Source organism: Lutra lutra, chromosome X (genome assembly GCF_902655055.1).
Source record: "Lutra lutra chromosome X, mLutLut1.2, whole genome shotgun sequence".
Taxonomy (NCBI): domain Eukaryota; kingdom Metazoa; phylum Chordata; class Mammalia; order Carnivora; family Mustelidae; genus Lutra; species Lutra lutra.
Window position 1 is genome coordinate 66,772,651 of NC_062296.1, and position 23,279 is coordinate 66,795,929.

The following is a 23,279-nucleotide window of genomic DNA, read 5'->3' on the forward strand; positions in this document are numbered from 1 at the left end:
AATTTAATTTCCTGGATACATAGATTAACATGGGGAAAGTATGAATTATTAAAAAGCAAATAGAAACTTACTCTTCCCCATGTTTTCTTGTGGTCTCTGGCAGGTCCCTGGATGATGACTCCCTGTATAAAACACAGCACATACACACAGTCAGATTCACAGAGGTTGAGTCACTACATCAAGTAAGTTCCATTAAAGCCGATGTGGTCAACATGAGCATTTCATTTTAGTGCATTCCAATCTTGCCCCCTACAGAAATGTATTCTTCATCACAAATAGGTATCTAACTTCAGAGAACAGAAACACAACATTCTGAAAGCACGGACTCTATCTGTATCGACTTACTATGTCCTTGTTTGTCTAGCATTAGTTTCTGCCCTTGCCAAATAAAAGTCATCAAATTGGTCACACGCTCATTTCTTAGGAAAGCAGTGACATAAACAAAAAATGTTAAACAAAATGACGAAAGGCCCAATTTTAATAACCAAGCAGCATGTTATTAGTTTGCCTATCCCTGGCTTCTCTTCAGTGTCACTCTGTGACAAATCCAATACCCTTTCCAGTGTAACATTTTCCTGAATGGTGTCAAACAGCAGTACCCCTAATTAAATTATCCCTGAAGCAAAGCAGCCCACAGAGCTATTACCAATAAACAGTATGAATCAATAACCATGAATTACTGACAATGGAAATTTTGTAGGAAAAAAACCACATAATCCAAATGCTGGTATGCATGGAAGAAAAGCAATTCTTTTTTAAAAGATGAAAATACATTACACAGAAGCTAATTCATACCATAATGCTTCATTTTCTTACAGGGTTCAATCACAGAATTACCACACATTTATTATTTACCTGCCACATTCCCAACATGGAGCTTAAGCACCAGAGGCAAAATTATAAGACATCATCTATCTGTCCCTTAATGAATGTATAACCTACTTGAAGTTAAGCATGTACAAGAGAATGATATCATTAAGACGGCCATATAGGTCATTCCCAACTATAGTATCCCTCACAAGAAGACCAACCGGCAACTATCCATAGAAACATCAGTGTGAAAATCCGACATTAGAAGAGGACTGGACACCTTCTGACCCCACTGCCTTTCCCCTACAGTGCCACATTGAGAGGGCTTCCCCCCCACCACCTCCGCCCAGGAGTGATGGTTACTACAGTGGGAAAAGAGAGCCCAAGGCAGACATCTAGTTCCCCCAAAACATGGGCCCCTTTGCAGGAAGTCCACTCATGTCTTGCCTCATAGGGGTCAGTGGAAGAAACTGCAGGGCTTGACCACTGGGGATCAGCTAAAGAGGGAGAAGGGCATGGGGCTTACAGCAGGTCTTGGCAGATGGCATTCGTGCTTGCAGCAACACTGCTGAGCAGAGATCCTAGCCAGCAGCTCTGGCCATCTGCAGAATTGAGCCAGTGGTCCTCTCTGGCTAGGGAACTTGATTGGCGGTTTTGCCTGATTTGGATCCCCAGTCACTGAGCCATACTGGTAGGGGAGCCTGTTCTACCACCCTGCCCAAGAAGGGATGCAAATTCCCAGCCCCACCTTAGTGCTGAACATAGCCTCCAGCTCTGCCCACCCAGGAGGCCCAGCCAGAGAACTAGAGTAGCCACAGAGCTCATCCTATAGCCCTGGTCAGGAAGTCAGGCCAGCAGCCATGCACAACAGTTCAGCATAGCCTCTGGGCCCATATAGCCAAGGTGCCTGAGTAGTGATCCGGGAAACGTGGGGGCACAGCCTATTGTACTGTGAGACACAGCCCAGCCTACAATCTCATCCAGTCGTGGAGCTCACTTTACAACCCTGGTAAGCAGAGGACCCCAGAATACTGGCCCTGCCCAATTGTTGAAAACAGCCTATAGCCTTGCCCAGGTAGGAAACCAAGCTGGTAACCCCATCCAGTCAAGGAGCACTGCCTGTGATCCCACCAGACAAGGAAATCCAGCCAATGACCTTGCCTTCCAGGTGAGCACAGCCCACAGATTACATGATCAGGAAGATGAGCATGCCCCACTCAACTTCGGGGCATAAACTGTGGGCCCTGTGTAAACACAGACTTCAGCCAGTGGCACCATCTGGTGGAGCACAACCTGAGATCCCATACAACCAGGGGTGATTGCAGAGCCCATGCTGCAGTCCTGTACAATCAAGGAGTTCATCCAGTGGCGCCACCCTGCCAGGGAACACAGCCTGGGACATTGACCAACCAGAGGTGATTGCAGAGCCTAGCTAGTGGCCCCACCTGACTGCAGAGCACAACCAATAGCCCCACCCAAACAAGGAGATGGTGGCCCACTAATCCTGCTTGAACATGGAGCCCAGTCAGCAGGCCCACCCAACTGTGGAGCCCAGCCAGCATCATTCCCCCCAACCTCAGAGCATGGACAATGGCCTTGCCCAACTAGAAACCCCAAGAGCAAGCCCTGCCTTCCCACAGAGGCTACCAGATGAACTGTACAGTACTCCCAAACTTTAGTGACTGGTGAAGGTCTTTCCGTGCTAAAATGAACTTTTAAAGTGTGAAAGAGGAGATTGCTTATTAAGCAAATGCAGAGACACCAATGCAAAGAATCATGAATAAAAAGGTAAACATAACATCACCAAAGGAAACTAATATAGCTTCAATAAGTGACCCTACCAAAATAGATTTATAGATTGCCTAAAAAGGAATTCAGAATAATCCTCTTAAAGAACTTTAATAAACTACAATACACAGATACATGAAAATAGGAAAACAGTGCCATGAACAAAAGGAGAAGTACAATAAAGAAAGAGAAACCATCAAAATCAGAAATCTTACAGCTAAAAATAGAACTGCAGGATTCAACAGAACAGCTTACCTATCAATAATTACTTTTAATATAAATGGATTAAATTCACCAACCAAAAAACACAGAAAGGCTGAATGGATATAAAAAAAAACAAAACAAAACCAGGGTCCAAATGACATACTGTCTACGAGAGACTTTAGTTTTAAGGACACATATAAAATGAAGAGACAGAAACAGATATTGCAAGCAAATGATAACCAAAAAGAGTAGCGATAGCTATATTTGTTACGAGACAAGATAGACTTTAAGCTAAAAATGGTCACAAGGGACAAAGAAGGTCATTATATAATGAAAAAGGGTTAATTCATTAAAAAGATATAACAATCGTAAATATTTATTCACCCAATACTGAAACATGTGAATACATAAAGCAAATGCCAACACAACTAAAAGGAGAAAGAAACAGCAATACAGTAATAGTTGGGGACTTTAATACCCACTTTCAGTGATCGGTAGATTCTACAGAGAATCAATCAGGAAACAGCAAATTTAAACAACAGTATAGACCAAAGGGACCAAACAGACATAAACAGAGCATTCCATCTAACAGTAGAATACACATTCTTCTCAAGTACACATGAAATGTTTTCTATGATAGATCATATGGCAGGCCACAAGTCTCAACAAATTCAAGTAAACAAATTATATCACCTACCCTTTATAGGCACAATGGTATGAAACTAGAAATCAAGAATGGGAGGAAAGCCGTAAAATTCTCATACATGGGAGTTAAACAACATACTCCTGACCAACCAATGGACCAAAGAAGAAAGCAAAGGGAAAATTTAAAAAAAAAAGTCTTGAGATACAAAAAAATAGAAACACAGCAAAAGAAAAACAATGGAATGCAGGAAAAGCAGTTCTAAGAGGGGAGTTTATAGCAGTGAACTTTCAAGGAAAAAAAAAACAAAACAAGCCCTTAGTAGAAGAAATAAATACTAAATATAAGGCAGAAATAAAAGACAGGAAAAAAGAAAAAATTAACAAAACTGAGAGTTGATTCATTAAAAAGATGAAAAAAATGGACAAATCTTTAGCTAGACCAAGAAAAAAAAATTAGATCAGAAATGAAAGAGGACACATTACAAGTCATACCACAAATGCAAAGGAAAATGAGACTACTACAAACAGCTATACACCAACAAATTGGACAACCTAGAAAAAACTGATGCATTCTTAGAAACATATAGCCCACCAAGGCTAAATCATGAATAGAAAATGTGAACAGACTAATGAGTAAGGAGATAGAATCAGTAATCAAAAATCTCTCAAAAAAGAAAAGTCATGGATTAGATGGTCTCTGTGGTGAATTCTAATTTTTTTTAAAGATTTTATTTTTTTTATTTGATAGAGAGAGAGAGATCACAAGCAGGCAGAGAGGCAGGGGTAAGCAGGCTCCCTGCTAAGCAGAGAGCCCAATACGACCCCGTGAATTCTAATATTTAAAGAATTAGTCAATCCTGTTCAAACTCTTCAAAAAAAAAAAAAAAAGATAAAAATCATATAATCATCTCAATAGATGCAGAAAAAGCATTTGATAAAATTCAACATTCATTCACAATTAAAAAAAAAAAAAACCTCTCAATGAACTGGGTACAGAAGGAATATACCTCAATATAATAAAGGCCATGTAAGAGAAGCCCACAGTTAACATCATACTTATTGATGAAAGTCGAATGCTTTTCCTCTAAGATCAGGAATGGTCTTACATTCCCAAAGATGCCCACATTCCCCACTCCTACCCAACATAGTACTGAGGTCCTAGCCAGAGTGATCAGGCAAGGGAAGAAAAAAAAAAAAAAGCAACTAACTCAGAAAGGAGTAAGTAAAATTCTCCCTGGTTGAAGATGATATGATCCTATATACAGAAAATCCTAAAGATTCTCCAAACAAACAAACAAACAAATCTGTCAGAATAAAAGAATTCATTAAAATTGCATGTTTAAAAATCAACATACAAAAAAAAGTTGTTTACAGAGCCTAGCGATGAACTGTCTGAAAAATAAAGAATAACCCCACTTATAATGGCATCAAAAAGAAAAAAAAATACAGGAATAAATTTAACCAAGAAGTGAACAATCTATGCACTGAAAACATGACCTGAAGGCAAAGGCCTGGCACCCCTCAAATCAACATCTCATATACCTTAAACTTACACAATGCTTTATGTCAACTATATCTCAAAAAAAGCCATAAAAAAAAAAGTGCCTGGGTGGCTCAATGGGTTAAGGCCTCTGCCTTTGGCTCAGGTCATGATCCCAGGGTCCTGGGATAGAGTCCCGCATCAGGCTCTCTGCTCAGCGGGGAGCCTGCTTCCCTTCCTCTCTCTCTGCCTGCCTCTCTGCCTACTTGTGATCTCTGTCTGTCAAATAAATTTAAAAAAAAGAAATATATGAAACAGAGACAATTAGGGAAATATATGAGACTGAGACCTGATAACTAGTTGTGTGACGCTGGAAAATAACTTTCTGTCTCAAATTCCTTACAAATGAAGGGCACTGAACTACATGTGTTTCCCAAATTGTTCTCCACAGGATGTTAAAAGTGCATTATTCAAAATCAGGGCTCTGATCAAATAAATGTAAGAAATGCTATGTTAAAGTTAAATGGGTTTATTATAAGACTTTCCAGAGTCTTAAAAATGCTAATTAGCAATGTGATCAAAGTATAGTCTCTCAAGAGTATTTGGCTACTTAATCCATTTGTAAGTAATCAATATTTCTCAGGAGTCCTTTTCTTTGGAGCTCAGTTTGGGAAACTGGACAAGGCAATTACGAAAGCCTCTTGCAGCTCTGAAATTTCACTATTTTCTAACAAGGTAGTAATTGTACAGAACAAAATTAACATAAAGTGAATGAAGAAAGAAGTCAGGGGGGTTAGATTCTCAGAGAATTTTGGAACCAAAAGGAACTTTAGAGATCTAATGGTTTCTCTCACAACTGCCCCCACCCCTTTTATTTAAAGCTGCAAACCACTCTCAGAAAAATCTTATACAGAATACCAGTACATAAAATGGGTCAGGGCCAAACTCTGAAGGTTCACTTGAGGTGGACAGCTGTAGTCCCACCCACTGGGATTTCTCCTTGAGGCAGCACAGATATACCTCATGAGAAAGCCAGCACCACAGGAAGCAGAGTCTGAAATTTAGTGACCCCCTGACCCTTCAGATGAAGCTATTCGGGGAAGGCTCTAGGAAAGAGCTGGAACTCTCATACATATTCATAGAACGTCTTTTACCCTTCTCAAGTATCACCTTAACTTTCATTGTAATCCCTCCAAGTCAGATAAATAAAATCACTATTATATAAAAAGAACTACAAAACCGACCTCACTCCAGGAAAAACTGTATGAAAGCTATTGTACTAAAACGCAATCCCTGTGTGAGAAATCATGAAAGAGTTAAGCACAGGAGTCATATGGTTAAATTTCGATTTAGAGACGGTATCTCTGATGGCAGTAGGGAAAGGAGCTCTGATTGGTGAGAGTACAGTGATATCAGACACTAGGTAAATCTGGCAGAACTTCTTGTATTTTATTTCTTCTTTCTTCCTTAATATTTAATAAAGCTTTTTTGAAAAGAATCAAGCCCCTTGCATTTGTGTCAGAGGAACCACAAAGGAAAGGTTTGTCATGCATGGGCCAGGACTTTCAAAGAGGACTTGCTTCTCTAGAGGTCAACATGGTGGAGTGAAAAGGCATCGAAAGCAGCCGTCTTCCAGGGTAAGATGAAACTCAGGAGGCAAAAATCACTGTTTCCTGTCAGCTGCCTCACCTAGTGTTCCAGGAGCAAACCTCCAACAACCAGAACCTTATTTTACGAAAGACAACTTCCTTACAGAGGTAAGAGGTTCAAGGCCTACTGTCCACATTACTCCCAAACCCCGAACTCCCCCAGTCACAGGTTACCACCATGCTTCTGATGCCAGGGTATAGCCTGCTCTTTCCACTCTGTTTTTTTCTGTTTTCTTTTTTTTTCAGCCTTGTGTGTGTGTGTGTGTGTGTGTGTGTGTTTGTGGGAGTTCTAGTTTTTATACCTCTCTAAGTAGGAGTATTTGTCAAAGTTGATTCTCAGGTCCCCATCCCAAGCATCAATTCCAGAGTAATAGCAACACACTTGAAAAAACGAACAAACAAACAAAAAACAATGTCAGCAGAGCAGGTGTTAGCCAGACATTAGGATATAAAAATCACTGTTCCATGGTTTTACCCAGCCTGGCTTTAAACACTCTCTATAACCAGGTTCCACCTTTCTTAACCGTTACACCATACTCTGGTCAAATTGGCCTCCACCCATCCCTTAAACATGCTTTAAACTGTTCCAATTCTATGTCTCTGCTCTCTTCCTCTGCATTATCGACACCTACTTAAATTCCACCCATCCCTCAACATCATTGAAGACTTTCCTCATTACCTGAACAGGAAGTAATCTCTTTTTCCTTTGTTCTCTCATATAATATGGAATTTAGGTGCTATCTCATACAGATGTGCATATATTACAGTATATCTCAGACTGTCCAATTCTCAGAGGGTAAATGATTTGTCTTCTACTTCTTGTCTAGTTTGTGCAGGGCACTAGATCATTCCCTGGGAGGGTTCTAGTGCCCTACACAAACCAGACTTAGGGGAAGCTCCCATACCAAGTGTATTTGGGACACATTATGTTTGCCTAAGTTTCCCTTAGTATTGGTCACTGCATCAAATTATAGTCATTTACATACCACCTTAATCAATTTCATGATTTTTGCTTGATGCATTTATCATCTATACTTCCTATTTTTTTACTTCAGTATCTACTTTAGTCCTATCCTATAAAATAGAACAGGAAAGCATGGGTTCGATTATATTTTATTTTTCTAATGCATATAAAATGCATAACTATTAAAATTCTCAAACTTTTTTTAGGATTTCCTACAGTTATTTTGCATACCACAAGCAGTACACTTTGTAGAACAATGTTCATTCCTGTCATTAATCAAAAAATATTGATAGTTGTCTTTCTCCAATTGACTTATTTTGCTAAGCATAATACCCTCTAGTTCCATCCACATCGTCGCAAATGGCAAGATTTCATTTCTTTTGATGGCTGCATAGTATTCCATTGTATATATATATTTATACACCACATCTTCTTTATCCATTCTTCTGTTGATGGGCATCTAGGTTCTTTCCATAGTTTGGCTATTGTGGACATTGCTGCTATAAACATTCAGGTGCACGTGCCCCTTTGGAGCACCACGTTTGTATTGTTAGGGTATATACCCAGTAGTGCAATCGCTGGATCATAGAGTAGCTCTATTTTCAGCTTTTTAAGGAACCTCCATGCTGTTTTCCAGAGTGGTTGCACCAGCTTGCATTCCCACCAACAGTGTAGGAGGGTTCCCCTTTCTCTGCATCCTCGCCAGCATCTGTCATTTCCTGACTTGTTAATTTTAGCCATTCCGACTGGTGTGAGGTGATACCTCATTGTGGTTTTAATTTGTATCTCCCTGATGCTGAGTGATGTGGAGCACTTTTTCATGTGTCTGTTGGCCATCTGGATGTCTTCTTTGCAGAAATGTCTGTTCATGTCCTCTTCCCATTTCTTGATTGGACTATTTGTTCTTTGGGTGTTGAGTTTGCTAAGCTCTTTATAGATTTTGGATACTAGCCCTTTATCTGATATGTCGTTTGCAAATATCTTCTCCCATTCTGTCAGTTGTCTTTCAGAGAAAGACAACTATCATATGATCTCCCTGATATGGGGAAGTGGAGATGCAACGTGGGGGTTTGGGGTGTAGGAAAAGAAAAAATGAAAGAAGATGGGATCAGGAGGGAGACAAACCATAAAAGACTCAATCTCACAAAACAGGCTGAGGGTTGCTGGGGGGAGGGGGGTCGGGTTATGGACATTGGGGAGGGTATGTGCTATGGTAAGTACTGTGAAATGTGTAAACCTGGCGATTCACAGACCTGTACCCCTGGGGATAAAAATACATTATATGTTTATTAAAAATTTAAAAATTAATAAATAAATAAAATATTTATTGAGTGTCTTTTACTTGGCAGGCACTGCTCTATTCTTTAGGACAGCTGTTCTCAACTATGGGCAATTTTCTCCCCACAGGACACTTTGCAATGTCTAGAGATATTTTCATTTGTCACAACTGGGGAGGAGTGCTACAAGCATCTAGTGGGCTGAGGACAGGGATACTGCTAAACATCCTACAATATGCAGAACAGCCCTCCCACAACAAAGAATTATTCAGTCCAAAATGTCAATAGGGTCAAGGATGAGAAACTTTGCTTTAGAGAAACAGTGGGAAAGAAAAGAGACGAATTCTCTGCTTTTCTGGAACTTAAAATCCATTAAGACAATATCATAGATGATAGTCCCTTCCAGTATGTTCAAGTAAGATTCCTTAGTCTACAACTGACAGGACATCTTCTTTGTGTGTTATTTCTTTTTTTTTTCCCCTAAGATTTTATTTATTTGACAGACAGAGATCACAAGTAGGCAGAGAGGCAGTCAGAGAGAGAGAGGAAGAGGAAGCAGGCTCCCTGCCGAGCAGAGAGCCTGATGCGGGACTCGATCCCAGGACCCGGAGATCATGACCTAGGTCGAAAGCAGAGGCTTAACCCACTGAGCCACCCAGGTACCCCTGTGTGTTATTTCTTATATATGGAAGGCATGCCGGCACTAAGCTGATTTCTAGTATCAGGGCCTCTTAACTAACAGTAGCTTATACACATCCTGATGTGAGTTCCATCAACAGGTCAGAGTATGGGTTTTGTCACCACACAAGCCACGGTGTGGGGTCTGCCCTCCCAATTACTACCCGACCTTGGGTGAGTTAACTTCTTTAAGCCTCAGGTTCTTCATCCATAATGGGGTTATTAATGGTAGCCCTAATTTCATAGGCTTTGAAAGAACATGAAATGATACCAGAACAGTTACTGATAACAATAAACATGCGTTCCACAGGACTTATGAGAATGACAATAATTTTCTTCTGCTAAAATGTCTTGGTTCAGTCTAGTTCTGGTAGTTTATTTTCTAGTTGATCAATCTGGTTCAATACCTTAAGTATAACGATAACTACTTAAGATAGAGAATAGAATATATTTTATGAGCTGAATTTTTAACAATAAAATCTGATTTTAAAGCTGCAGCTTTAGCTGCATGTACTATTAAAACTTGGAATGTGTACCACCAGTTTTCTAAGAGCTTCTCTTCCCATCTTTTAGGTCCCTTTACATGCACTTACTCCTCTTTTCCCAGCCTTCCAGTGACAATCATAGTCTGGAAACTCCTAACCCTGGAATTGATTCTTTTTCTAGTGATCCTTTGAGATTCAATTATATCTAGCTCTTCATTATTTTTGAAACCCTGCAAGCTACATTTTAATCTGTAGAGAAGCACTTCAATGCTGGCTTTAATTTTCAGCCGCATGGGTCTCTCATGACTGGTTAGGTAGGTCAATCACTTCACTATCCTCCCTGGTACTCAAATACACCATTACATTAATTTCTGGCCACCCTACTAAAGCCTTTGCCTGTCCTAGTCTCCTGCTCTTCCTTAAGTCCCAAAGCCCCTTCTCATTTTTTTTAAAGATTTTATTTATTTGACAGAAAGAGACACAGTGAGAGAGGGAATACAAGCAGGGGGAGTGGGAGAGGGAGAAGCAGGCTTCCCTCTGAGCAGGGAGCCCAATGCAGGGCTCCATTACAGGACTCTGGGATCATGACCTGAGCCAAAGGCAGAAGCTTAATGACTGAGCCACCGGTGCCCCACCCCGTTCTCATTTTTAAGACTAAGGACTAAGGGTCCTGTTGCATACTCTAGAGATGAGATGAAGTCCATTCTTCCCTCAGTAACTTTTTTTTAAAGATTTATTTATTTATTTGACAGACAGAGATCGCAAGTAGGGAGAGAGGCAGGCAGAGAAAGAGTGGGGGAGGCAGGTTCCCTGCTGAGCAGAGAGCCTGATGCGGGACTCAATCCCAGGATCCTGGGATCATGACCCGAGCCAAAGGTAGAGGCTTAACCCACTGAGCCACCCAGGTGCCCCTTCCCTCAGTAACTTTTAAAGCCCCAGCTCTGGTCAGCTGCCTAAGGGCTTTTCTGTAAGAGATGGGTTCTACTAGGTTTCTGAGTGCTTGCCCTCTGCATCTTCTCCACTTGAAATAATAATGATTCCACTGGTACATATTATATCTCCACAACCATAGGGCAGCTTCACATATATCATCTTATCAGTGCTTGCAACAACCTTATGAGGTAAGTACACTAATACCTATTGATAAATGATAAAACTAAATTTCAGAGGAAGTGACTCACTCATGTTCACACAGTTAGTAAGTAGGGGCACCCCATGATTGTTGTCTTTAACTTATCAACATATTCACATCAAAAGTGCTCACATTATAACTGTATACCTCAATGACTTCACAAACATATCTGTGTAACTGGCATCCAGATTAAGACTCAGAACACAATCTAGGATTTTAATCTAGAGTTCCTGACACCAAGTCCAGTGCTCTTTCAATCATGTATATAGTCACTCCACACATATTTACTTACTGCTTACCATATTTGAGTAATTTTGTTAGCAGTACGGATTTGATGGTAAATAAAAGAGATGTGCCCTAATAAAGCTTAGAGGCTCTAGGGAAGCATAATAACTTTTTAAATATACATAAAGGAACAAAAGGTATTAAAGAAACTGAAAGAAATTTTGTATGGCTTCAGCATGACCAGCAAGAGAGAAGCTGGGAGTCAGAGACAATAGGTCAAATTATATAAAGCTTTACTGGGTGAAAAGCTCGGATTTTATTCTAAATATAGTGGGAAGCCACTAAATACCTCTGCATTCATAAAAAAACTATTCCCCAAAAGCCTGCTTAGTTAATTCTTCAGTTACCCTTACCTTCAGGTACTTACTATATGCCATTCACTTTCCCAAATCCATTAACTTCAATGTGTAACAAATGACATAAAGGCTTGACAAACATGTAAGTAGCATGTACTAATAATGACAAAATTAATAAATTAGAAAGCTATAATATATAAAATAGTTTTTTGAAACAATATATGCAATATATTAATATTTATAGATACTGTTCCTTCCAGTGATATACACAAGGCAGCAGTATCACAAGTGCTGTCAGATATTATGGAATTCCATGGATACTTACCTTTTTTAGAATCTAGAAAACAAAATTAGGAAAATTATGCAAATGAAGAAAATAACATTTTGCTTCCATCTGCTTGCCAGTTATCCTGAGATTTGGGTTAAGTAGTATATAGCAGATTCAGCACAGTCATCTTTTCAATTCAACAAATATATACTGTGTAACAAACACACATTGTGTTTCTCCTACTTGCCTAGGTTCTAGGGATACAACAGCAAACAAAAGACAAAAAAAAAATCTCTGCTCTCATGAAGTTATAATCTAGATGGGAAGAACTAATTCACCTGTGCTTGTTTAGACAAACAAACAAAAAAAGTCCCACATGTTAAATTGTGACAAATAGTGGTACATTCCAATAAAAAAATAAGACTGGAAAGGAAGACAAAAATTATTTAAAGATGATTGTCTATATAAGTACTTTTTTAAAGATTTTACTTATCTATTTGAAAGAGAGAAAGAAAGAAAGCACAAGTAGGGGAAAGGGGCAGAGGGAGAAGCAGGCCTCCCACTGAGCAGGGAACCTGATGTATGGCTCAATCCCAGGACCCCGGGACCATGACCTGAGCTGAAAGCAGATGCTTAACTAACTGAGCAACCCAGGTACCACTCTATTTTTAACTCCTTGAGGAACCTCCATACTGTTTTCCAGAGTAGCTGTACCAGCTTACATTCCCACCAACAGTGTAAGAGGGTTCCCCTTTCTCCACATCCTTACCAACATTTGTTGTTTCCTGTTTTGTTCATTTAGGCATTCTGACTGGTGTGAGGTGGTATGTCATTGTGGTTTTGATTTGTACTTCCCAGACGCCAAGTGATGTGGAGTATTTTTTCATGTGTCTGTTGGCCATTTGTATGTCTTCTTTGGAGAAATGTCTGTTCATATCATCTGCCCATTTCTTGACATTTCTTTGTTTTTTGGGTGTTGAGTTTGTTAAATTCTTTATAGATCGTAGCTACTAGCCCTTTATCAGATATGTTACTTACAAATACTTTCTCCCATTCTGTAGGTTGCCTTTTAGTTTTGTTGACTGTTTCCATTGCTGTGCAGAAGCTTTTTATCTTGATGAAGTCCCAATAGTTCATTTTTGCTTTTGTTTCCCTTGCCTTTGGAGAAGTGTCTAGCAAGAAGTTGCGGAAGTCGAGGTCACAGAGGCTGCTGGCTATGTTCTTCCCTAGGATTTTGATAGACTCCTGTCTCAGTCTAGGTCTTTCACCCGTTTTCATTTTATCTTTGTGTATATTGTAAGAAAATGGTCCAGTTTCATTCTTCTATATATGGTGTCCAATTTTCCTAACACTATTTATTGAAGAGACTGTCCTTTTTCCATTGCATATTCTTTCCTACTTTGTGGAAGATTAGTTGGCCATACAGTTAAGGGTCCATTTTGGGGGTCTCTATTCTGTTCCATTGACCTATGTGTCTGTTTTTGTGCCAGTACCCTACTGTCTTGATGATTACAGCTTTGTAAGAGAGCTTTCATTCTTGCATCACAGCTTCCATTCTGGCACTGTGATGCTACCAGCTTTGGTTTTCTTTTTCAACATTTCTCTGGCTATTCCATACAAATTTTCCTGATTCCATACAAATTTTAGGACTGTTTGTTCCAGCTCTGTGAAAAACTGTCAGTGTTATTTTGATAGGGATTGCACTGAATGTGTAGATTGCTCTGGGTAGCACAGACATTTTAACAGTATTTATTCTTCCAACCCAGGACCATGGAATGTTCTTCCATTTCTTTGTGTCTTCCTCAATTCCTTTCATAAGTGTTCAGTGGTTTTTAGAACACAGATCCTTTACCTCTTTGGTTAGGTTTACTCCTAGGTATCTTATGGTTTTTGATGCAATTATAAATGGGATCAATTCCTTAATTTCTTCTTCTTCTGTCTCACTGTTAGTATAGAGAAATGCAAAAGATTTCCATGCACTGATTTTATATTCTGCCACATTGCTGAACTGCTGTATGAGTTCTAGCAATTTTGAGGTGGAGCCTTTTGGGTTTTCCACATAAAGTATCATGTCATCTGCAAAGAGTGAGAGTTTGACTTCTCTGCCAATCTGAATGCTTTTTTGGGGAAGGGGGTTAAATTTTGTTAAAAATCTAATTTATTTATTTGAGAGAGTAAAGGCCAGGGAGAGAGGCAGGGGAAAGAGAGAGAGAAGCAGACTCCCCACTGAGCAGGAACCCTGAAGTTGGGCTTGATCCCAGGACCCTGGGATCATGACCTGAACCAAACAAAGGAAGACACTTAACCAACTGAGCCACCCAAGCATCCCTCTTTTTTGTTTTCTGGTTGCTAAGGATAGGACTTCTAGTATTATGTTGAACAACAGTAGTAAGAGTGAGCACCCTGTCACATTCTTGACCTTAGGGGAAAAGCTCTGTTTTTCCCCCAATGAGAATGATATTCGTTGTGGGCTTTCCATAGATGTCTTTTATGATATTGAGGTATGTTCTATCCCTACACTGTGGACAGTTTTAACCAAGAAAGGATGCTGTGTTTTGTCAAGTGCTTTTTCTGCATGTATTGAGAGGATCATATGGTTCTCATCCTTTCTTTTATTAATGTGATGTATCACACTGATTGATTTATGAATGCTGACCCACCCTTATAACCAAGGAATAAATCCCAATTGGTCACGGTGAATAATCCTTTTAATATATTGTTGGATCCTATTGGTTACTATCTCGGTGAGTATTTTGGCATCCACGTTCATCAGGGATATTGGTCTGTGATTCTTCTTTTTGGTGGGGTCTTTGTCTGGTTATAGGATCAAGGTAATGCTGGCCTCATAGAATGAGTTTGGAAGTTTTCCTTCCCTTTCTGTTGAAACAGCTTCAGAAGAATAGGTATCAGTTCTTCTTTAACTATTTGGTAGAATTCCTCTGGGAAGCCAGCTAGCTTTGGATTCTTATTTGTTGGGAGATTTTTGTTTACTGTTTCAGTTTCCTTGCTGGTTAATGGTGTTTTCAGATTTTCCATGTCTTCCTGGCACAGTTTTGGTAGTTTATAAGTAAAATGAATCCATTTCTTCCAGACTGCCTAATTTGTTGGCCTATAGTTAGTTACTCATAATATGTTCCTAAAATTGTTTATATTTCCTTGGTGTTGACTGTGATCTCTCCTCCTTCATTCACGATTTTATTAATTTCAGTCCTTTCGCTTTTCTTTTCAATAAGTCTGGCCAGGGGTTTGTCGATCTTATTAATCCTTGAAAGAACAAGGTCCTAGTATTGTTGATCTGTTCTACTGTTCTTTTGGTTTCTACTTCACTGATTTCTGCTTTAATCTTTATTAGTTCTCTTCTCCTGCTTGGTTTAGGCTTTGTTGTTCTTTCTCCAGTTCCGTTAGGTATAAAGTTAGTATGTGTATTTGAGACTTTTCCAATTTTTTAAGAAAACCTTGTATTGCTATGTACTTCCCTCTTAGGACTTCCTTTGCTGCATCCCGTAAGTTTTCATTGTGCTTTCATTTTCATTTGTTTCCATGAATTTTTTAATTCTTTAATTTCCTGGTTGACCCATTCATTCTTTAGTAGGATGCTCTTTAGCCTCCACGTGTTTTGAGTTCCTTCCAAAGTTTCTCTCATGATTGAGTTCAAGTTTCAAAGCACTGTGGTCTGAAAATATGCATGGAATAATCCCAATTTTTGGTATGGTTTGAGACCTGATTTTGACCCAGTATGAAATCTATTTGGAGGAATGTTCCATGTGCACTCTAGAAGAATGTGTATTCTGTTGCTTTAGGATGGAATGCTCTGTATATATCTGTGAAGTCCATCTGGTCCAGTGTGTCATTCAAAGCCCTTGTTTCCCTGTTGTCTTCTGCTTAGATGGCTTGTCCATTGCTGTGAGTGGGATGTTGAAGTCCCCTATTATTATTGTATCACTATCAATATGTTTCTTTAATTTGGTTATTAATTGGTTGATAAAATTGGCTGCTACCAAGTTAGGAGCATAAATATTTATAATTGTTAGATCATCTTGTTGGATGGATCCTTTTAAGTATGATATAGTGTCCCTCTTCATCACTTACTACAGTCTTTGGTTTAAAATCTAATTTATTGGGGCACCTGGGTGGCTCAGTGGGTTAAAGCCTCTGCCTTCGGCTCAGGTCGTGATCCTGGGGTCCTGGGATTGAGCCCCGCATCAGGCTCTCTGCTCAGCAGGGAGCCTGCTTCCCTTCCTCTCTCTCTGCCTACCTGTGATCTCTGTCAAATAAATAAATAAAATCTTTAAAAAAATAAAATAAAATCTAATTTATTTGATATGAGGATTGCTACCTCAGCTTTCTTTTGAGGTCCATTAGCTTGGAAAATGGTTCTCCACAGCCTCACTTTCAATCTGAAGGTAACTTTAGGTCTAAAACGAGTCTCTTGCAGCCAGCATATGGATAGGTCTTGCTTTTTCATACAATCTGATAACCTGTGTCTTTTGATGGGAACATTTAGCCCATTTACCTTCAGAGTAACTACTGAAAGATATGAATTTAGTGCCATTATATTACCTACAAAGTCCCTGTTTCTGTAGATCATCTCTTTCTTTCTGGTCTATGTTACTTTGGGGCTCTCTTTTCGCTTACAGGATCCCCTTTAATATTTCTTGCAGGGCTGGTTTAGTGATCACAAATTCTTTTTGTTTCTCTTTGTCCTGGAAGCTTTTTATCTCTCCTTCCACTCTAAATAACAACTTGCTGGATAAAAAATTCTTGGCTGCATATTTTTCTCATTTGGTACCCTGAATGTATCATGCCAGCCCTTTGTGGTCTGCCAGGTCTCTGTGGCTAGGCCTACTGCTTGTCTAATGTTCCTATCCCTGTAGGTTAGGAATCTCTTGTCCTAGGCTGCTTAAGAGGGTTTTCTCTGTATCTGTGAAATCTGCAAGCTTTCCTATTATATGTTGGAGTGTTGATTTACTTTAATTGATTTTTGAGAGGGGGTTCTCACTACCTCTTAGACTTGAACACCTGTTTCCTTCCCCAGGTTAGGGTAGTTCTCAGCTATGATTTGCTCAAATATACCTTCTGCAGCCGCCCCTCTTTCTTATTCTTCTGAGACCCCAGTAATTCTAATACTGTTATTATTATATCATAAAGCTATGGTATAACTGATTTCTTGAGGACTCCCCTCATGGTCCATTAGTTTTTTTTCTCTTTTTCTCAGCTTCCTTCCTTTCCATCATCTTGTCTTCTATGTCACTGACTTTCTTCTGCCTCACTTACCCGAGCTGTCAAAGCACCCATTTTAGAATTCATCTCAGTTACAGCATCTTAAATTTTGGCCTGATTAGATCTTATCTCTGTGGTAAGAGATTCTACAATGTCATTTATGCTTTTTTCAAGCCCAGCTAGTAACTTTATAATCGTTATCCTGAATCTAGCTCAGACATTTCACTTCTATCCATATCGATTAGATCTGTGCCAAGAGTATTAGCTCTCTTTCCTTTTTTTTTTAAAGATTTTATTTATTTGACAGAGATCACAAGTAGGCAGAGAAGCAGGCGGAGAGAGATAGGAGGAAGCAGACACTCTGCTGAGCAGAGAGCCCGATGAGGGGCTCGATCCCAGGACCCTGGGATCATGACCTGAGCCGAAGGCAGAGGCCCTAACCCACTGAGCCACCCAGGCGCCCAGCTCTCTTTCTTTTTTTGTGACTTTCTCCTTTTAGTCATTTTGCCCAGAGAAAAATGGATGAACAAGACAACAAAATCAAAAATACTAACCATGACCCAAACGAAATACACACTAGACAAATCCAAAGAGGTCAGAAACCAGAAAAGAAAAAAAAAAAAGTTAAAAGGGAGACTATAATCTCCTAAGGAGACAAAACCAGGTGATCTGGGTGTATTTTGGCCCGTAGATTACACTAAATCCCAAAATTATAAAGACAGCAAAACTTATACATATGGAAAAATAAAACTGAATATAGTGAAAGGAAGTAAAAAATGAATATATCTATAAAAAATAAATGTAAAAAAAATGAACGTTTAGGGGCGCCTGGGTGGCTCAGTGGGTTAAAGCCTCTGCCTTCGGCTCAGGTCATGATCCCAGGGTTCTGGGATCGAGCCCCGCATCGGGCTCTCTGCTCAGCAGGGAGCCTGCTTCCTCCTCTCTCTCTGCCTGCCTCTCTGCCTACTTGTAATCTCTGTCAAATAAATAAATAAAGTCTTTAAAAAAAAAAAGAACGTTTAAAAAACACTTAAAAACAAAGAGTTGATAAAATAAGAAACTAGTTGAAAAGCAAAATTGTAAACTGAAAGGTCAAAGTATCATGAGAAAAAACTCAAATTCTATATATTTTTCTCCCCTAGCACTGGAGTTTTGCAGTTATGTGTGTTCCATAAACTTGGTATTTGTCTGATGTTCCAGTTGGTCTTCTGGGGGAGGGGCCTGCTGTGCTGATTCACAAGTGTCTTTGCCTGGATAGGAGTTCCACTGTCCCTTGCCTGGAGCTGGGCTCAGTGTAAACTTGTGAGGGTTGCTCTGTGTGGCTTTTGTTCCCTGAAGGCTTTCTGTGCTACTCGAGAAGATAAAAATGTTAAAAATGGCCCTGCCCCAATCTCCATCCTCAGAGCCGAAAGACTGCAGGCCCCTCTCATCAGTAAACCCTCAGGGAAAAGCAGTCTTCACTTTTATGTGTGTCAAACTCTGCAGACTCCTGCACTGCTCACCGGCGCATATCCTGGGGTGGGGATTGGGGGGAATTGCCATGATTCTGCTGCTTGCAGGCCGCCCCCCCTCAGAAAGAGGTTACCCGATCCTGCCACAGTTGTGGTTTCTTGCAAACTGAGCTGAGAGCCCACTCCTGGGCTCACTGACCATAGCCGGTTTCCCCACTCCAATCCTTAGGAACTCTGCCAGCTCAGGCACCCCCATTCTTTCCATGACCCTGAAGATCCTGAGACCACACTGTCCCACCTAAGATTCTGCCCTGCTTCACCACTGGGAACACCCTTCATGCAGGGAAGGCTCTCACTGGAGAGAGTTCTAAAAGCTCCAATTTTGCACTCTAGAGCTCTATCACTTTGCAGAAAACAGCCTACTGAGGCTCCCTCCCTCGATGTTTATCTCTGATATATCCCCCCAGATTAACTTCTCCACACCTCTCACCTGGCAAAAAGTGGGTGCTTTTCTATTTGTAGAATTCCTGCAATTCTTTTCTTGTATCTCAGCTTGAATTCATAGGTGTTCAGAATGATTTGACAGTTATCTAGCTAAATTCAAGGGACCAGATGAAATGAGGTCCCCTACTCCTCTGCCATCTTGCCCCCTTCCTCCTTAGCTCAATCTAACATAACCAATCAGTAAGACCTACTCAGTCTTCCTTTATTGTATCTCTAATAACTAATCCTAGTCTTTCCATACTCACCACTGCAAAATCTAATCATATTTCTTCAAGTTAATAGTAAGCTTCAAAAGGACAGAAAATATCTTAATTCTCTGAATCTTTTATAGAATATATACTTAGTTTGTATAAAAGGAATAGCTATTATACATGTACCATCACTACTATCTAAGTGATCACTAATGACTTTCAATGTAGACATGTAAGTGGTATTTTAACATCTTATAGTATTGGAATTTTTTTTAACATACTATTTTAGGTACTTCTAAGCATACAAAATGTCCCAAAGGTACTACCTAAATACTAAAAGATCCTAACATTAAGTACATACCTCTCCTCTTCTTTAGTTAGGAGCTCACAGGGATGTGATATGGGAGCAAAAGGAAGAGGTAAGTGTTGGTAGGATATTAGAACACAGGACCCTATCACAACAACTCAGTTGTTGTGACTCAGAAGCTTGACAATCTAAGCTTTTAGCAATAACAACCATGAGAATAATAACAGCAGACAATAACATAGTGCCTGGTTGGTTATCACATCAGTATGTACATAATTCTTTAATCTTTGCAGTCTTATGAGTTAGGTATAGTACTATCATTAGTACTAGAGGTACAGATAAGAAAATTTGAGGCAAAGTAGTTAAGCAATTTGCTCATATGATTTGTAAAGTGGTAGAGCTAAGATTCCATTCTAACCCAGGTAACTGGGGAGGGGGAGATTTCTTTCTTCAAATGACATGAAAGTTTTAAAATCTAAACAAAAAAATCAGACCTATCAGAGGGAAATTTTAAGTATGGATTTTAAAGACACTTTACACACGTAAATAAAGTTTTTTAGCCATTAAAAAGGGTGAGATGAGGAAACTTTTTAGAGTGATAGATTACTCATTACCTTGACTGTGATGACAATTTTATGGGTGTATACATATATAAAAACTTACCCAACTACACACTTTAAATATGTGCATGTATGTCAGTACTATATGTCAATTATACCTCAATGAAGCTATATGCAAAAAGGATGAAATAGAAATATAGATGAGCCAACCATTAAAAAGAAAATGATGCCCACAATATATTGAGTGGAGAAAACAATTATGAGAATTTTTGAGATATAATTTGCTAAAAACATGTAAACACATGTAAAAATATACTTTATATATACATATACACACTGTTACCTGTGGGTTCTATATTTTAGTCTGTGGTAATAGAAGAAGTTTTCACTGAGGTTTTCTGTCAACAGAAAGGTGACAGAGCTACGTTGAAAGAAATCTTCCAGCACCATTCAAGCCTTCACATGACTGCTGGCCTGAGGCCATCTTAATAGCAACTTCATGAGAGACCTTGATCCAAAACTACCCAGCTTATCAGCTCCTCCGTTGCGGACTCTCAGAAACTATGTGAGATAATAAATTTTCATAATTTTAAGCTGCCAGGTTGGGGTGAAACTTGTTATGTGGCAGTAGATAAGTAATACAGTATTTTTATATATTTTATATACTATATATAATATAGTATCTTTTATAGAAAATATAGCATCCATACAGAAAAGTGTACAAATTACAAGTGCACTCCAAATTGAATGGAGTATACTTTTCATCAAGTGAGCACACTCATTTAACTAGTACCCACATCATGACACAAAACAGAACATTACCAGCACCCCATAAACAACTCCTTGTGCCTCCTGTCTGGTCACTATCTCCCAAGAACGACGGAGAGCCACTACCCTGATGTCTTATATCATAAGCAGGATTTGGGGTGCTTCAGTGGCATAGTCAGTTAAGCCTCCCACTCTTGTTTTCAGCTTCGGTCATGATCTCAGGGTCCTGGGATCAAGCCCCTTGTCGGGTTCCACACTCAGTGCAGAGTCTACATGAGATTCTCTTCTTCTCCTTCTACACCTCCCACTCGTGTTCTTTCTCTCTCTAAAACAAATAAATCTTTTAAAAAAATAAATGAGGTTCACATGTTTGTGAACTTCATATTAATGGAATCATAGTGTATACTCTTGGATCTAGCTTCTTTTGTTCAACATGATGTTTGTAAGATTCATCCACACTGCTGCATGTAATTATAGCTCATTCATTCTCACTACTGATTCTGTATTAGGTATATATCCCCATTAATGTGTTCATTCTATCACTTGATGGACATTTGGGTTGTCTCAGGCTTAGGTTTATTAGAAACAATGCTCAATGCTGTGAACATTCCTGTACATGTCTTTTTATGAACCTATATCCCTATTTCTGTTGTGTATATTCCTAGAAGTGGAATTACTGGGTCACAGGGATGCCTATATTCAGCTCTATCCATTACTTGATAAACACATTTCCAAGGTGGTTGTACTAGTATACATTCCCAACAGCAGTATAGTGGAGTTCTAATTGCTCCACATTCTTACAGACTCTTGGTATTATCTTTTTTGTCTTTGCTATTCTTACGGATGTTAATGGTATTTTGTCATTTTCCTAATGAGTGAAGTTGAACATCTCTTTGTACATTAACTGGCCACTGGGCATCTTTTTTTTTTGTAATGCCTGTTCCAAGTCATCAGTTCATTTAAAGAAATATTACTTTTAAGATCAGCAAAATGCCATGATAATTTTCTAAAATAATGAGTTATTTGTATAACTGTAAAAACAAGTACTTTTGAGCATAACAGAGTCATCAAAAAGAAAGACAAACCTAATAGAGCAGGAATGTGGTTAGGTACCCCTTCCAAATTTAGAAATGTTTTGAGAAGAGAAAAGACAAAAGCAGTAAAGCAAAGGGAACCCTTAATGTAGGCATGAGACAAAAAGAGAGAGGCCATTATGAAGATGATGCACGTGGGTAGGGTTTGCTTCATTTTGGGGGATGGGAAGGAAGTACAGCATACACAGGACACAGCTCAAGAATCCCGTTAGCCATAGTCACTATCTACAAAAGCTTTTCTGAGGAAAACAAGGGGCACAGATGGGCTTTAACCCTATTATGTAGTGTTATATAATTCAGGGCAGTTCAGTGCTGGTACAGGGAAAACACTAAATATTCTGCAAATGAAAATGTGTATCACCTATAAGTGAGGTCCCACTACATCATACTTCCGAAGAGAGGAAAAATGGTAACATACATATACCCTTGAACAGCCAATAAAATATATACACTCACCTTCCTTTAACCTCACAAGCTACATTAGGCTTTACTTTTTTTTTTTCCTTTATGAGTTACCAGGATGCACTATGGCATTAGCTGCTTATTTTTAGTTTACTGATTAAATTTTAATAAGACTCTTCAGATAGCAGAACAATCAGTTAAAGAAAGTTAATACTGTTGGACAAGATCAATACATAATGGACACCATGTGTGAGTGAAAAAGTTGAAGAATAAATAATGTGGCTTTGGTTGTATTATCTTAGGCACACCACAGCACAGAATCTTAGCTCCTAATGTAACAAACTGGTGCTTTAAATGTGATCACATAAGTTCCACTATTCCATTTTTTTTAAATAAATGAGATCAGATATACTTAAATAACTTCAAGAGCCCAATATTTACAATTCAAGCAGAAAAAAATACATTCTCACATAGTTAGTAATCCCACTGTCCTACTGTGTATGCACATCACAAAAAAATGGCACTGAAAAATAACCATAAATAGTATATGGAACAAATGTGATATAACTCTGAGGCTTTAGAAGAAGAATTATTTCTATAACATGTAATACTGTTGCATCACTAACAAAACATATCATTGTAGTGAGTATGTTAAAGGACATTATATGAAAGCTGCTGAGAGAACCACAATTTAATGGTTTAACACAGACAAAACATTAAACTCAACTCTGAAGAAGGTATATTTTGTAGGATGAAGTTCTTTTTTTTTTTGTAAGATTTTATTTATTTATTTGTTTGGCAGACAGAGATCACAAGTAGGC

General features: G+C 39.0%; 1 protein-coding gene across 1 annotated transcript in view; it reads right to left on the reverse strand.

Moving 5' to 3' along the window:
- The window catches only part of PRRG1 (proline rich and Gla domain 1), a 156,646-nt gene that overhangs the window by 93,373 nt on the left and 39,994 nt on the right, over positions 1 to 23,279 (reverse strand). Inside the window, exon 2 of the mRNA XM_047715129.1 lies at positions 72 to 122. Coding sequence (XP_047571085.1) covers positions 72 to 122 — 51 coding nt within the window. The remainder of the gene's footprint in view (positions 1 to 71; positions 123 to 23,279) is intronic.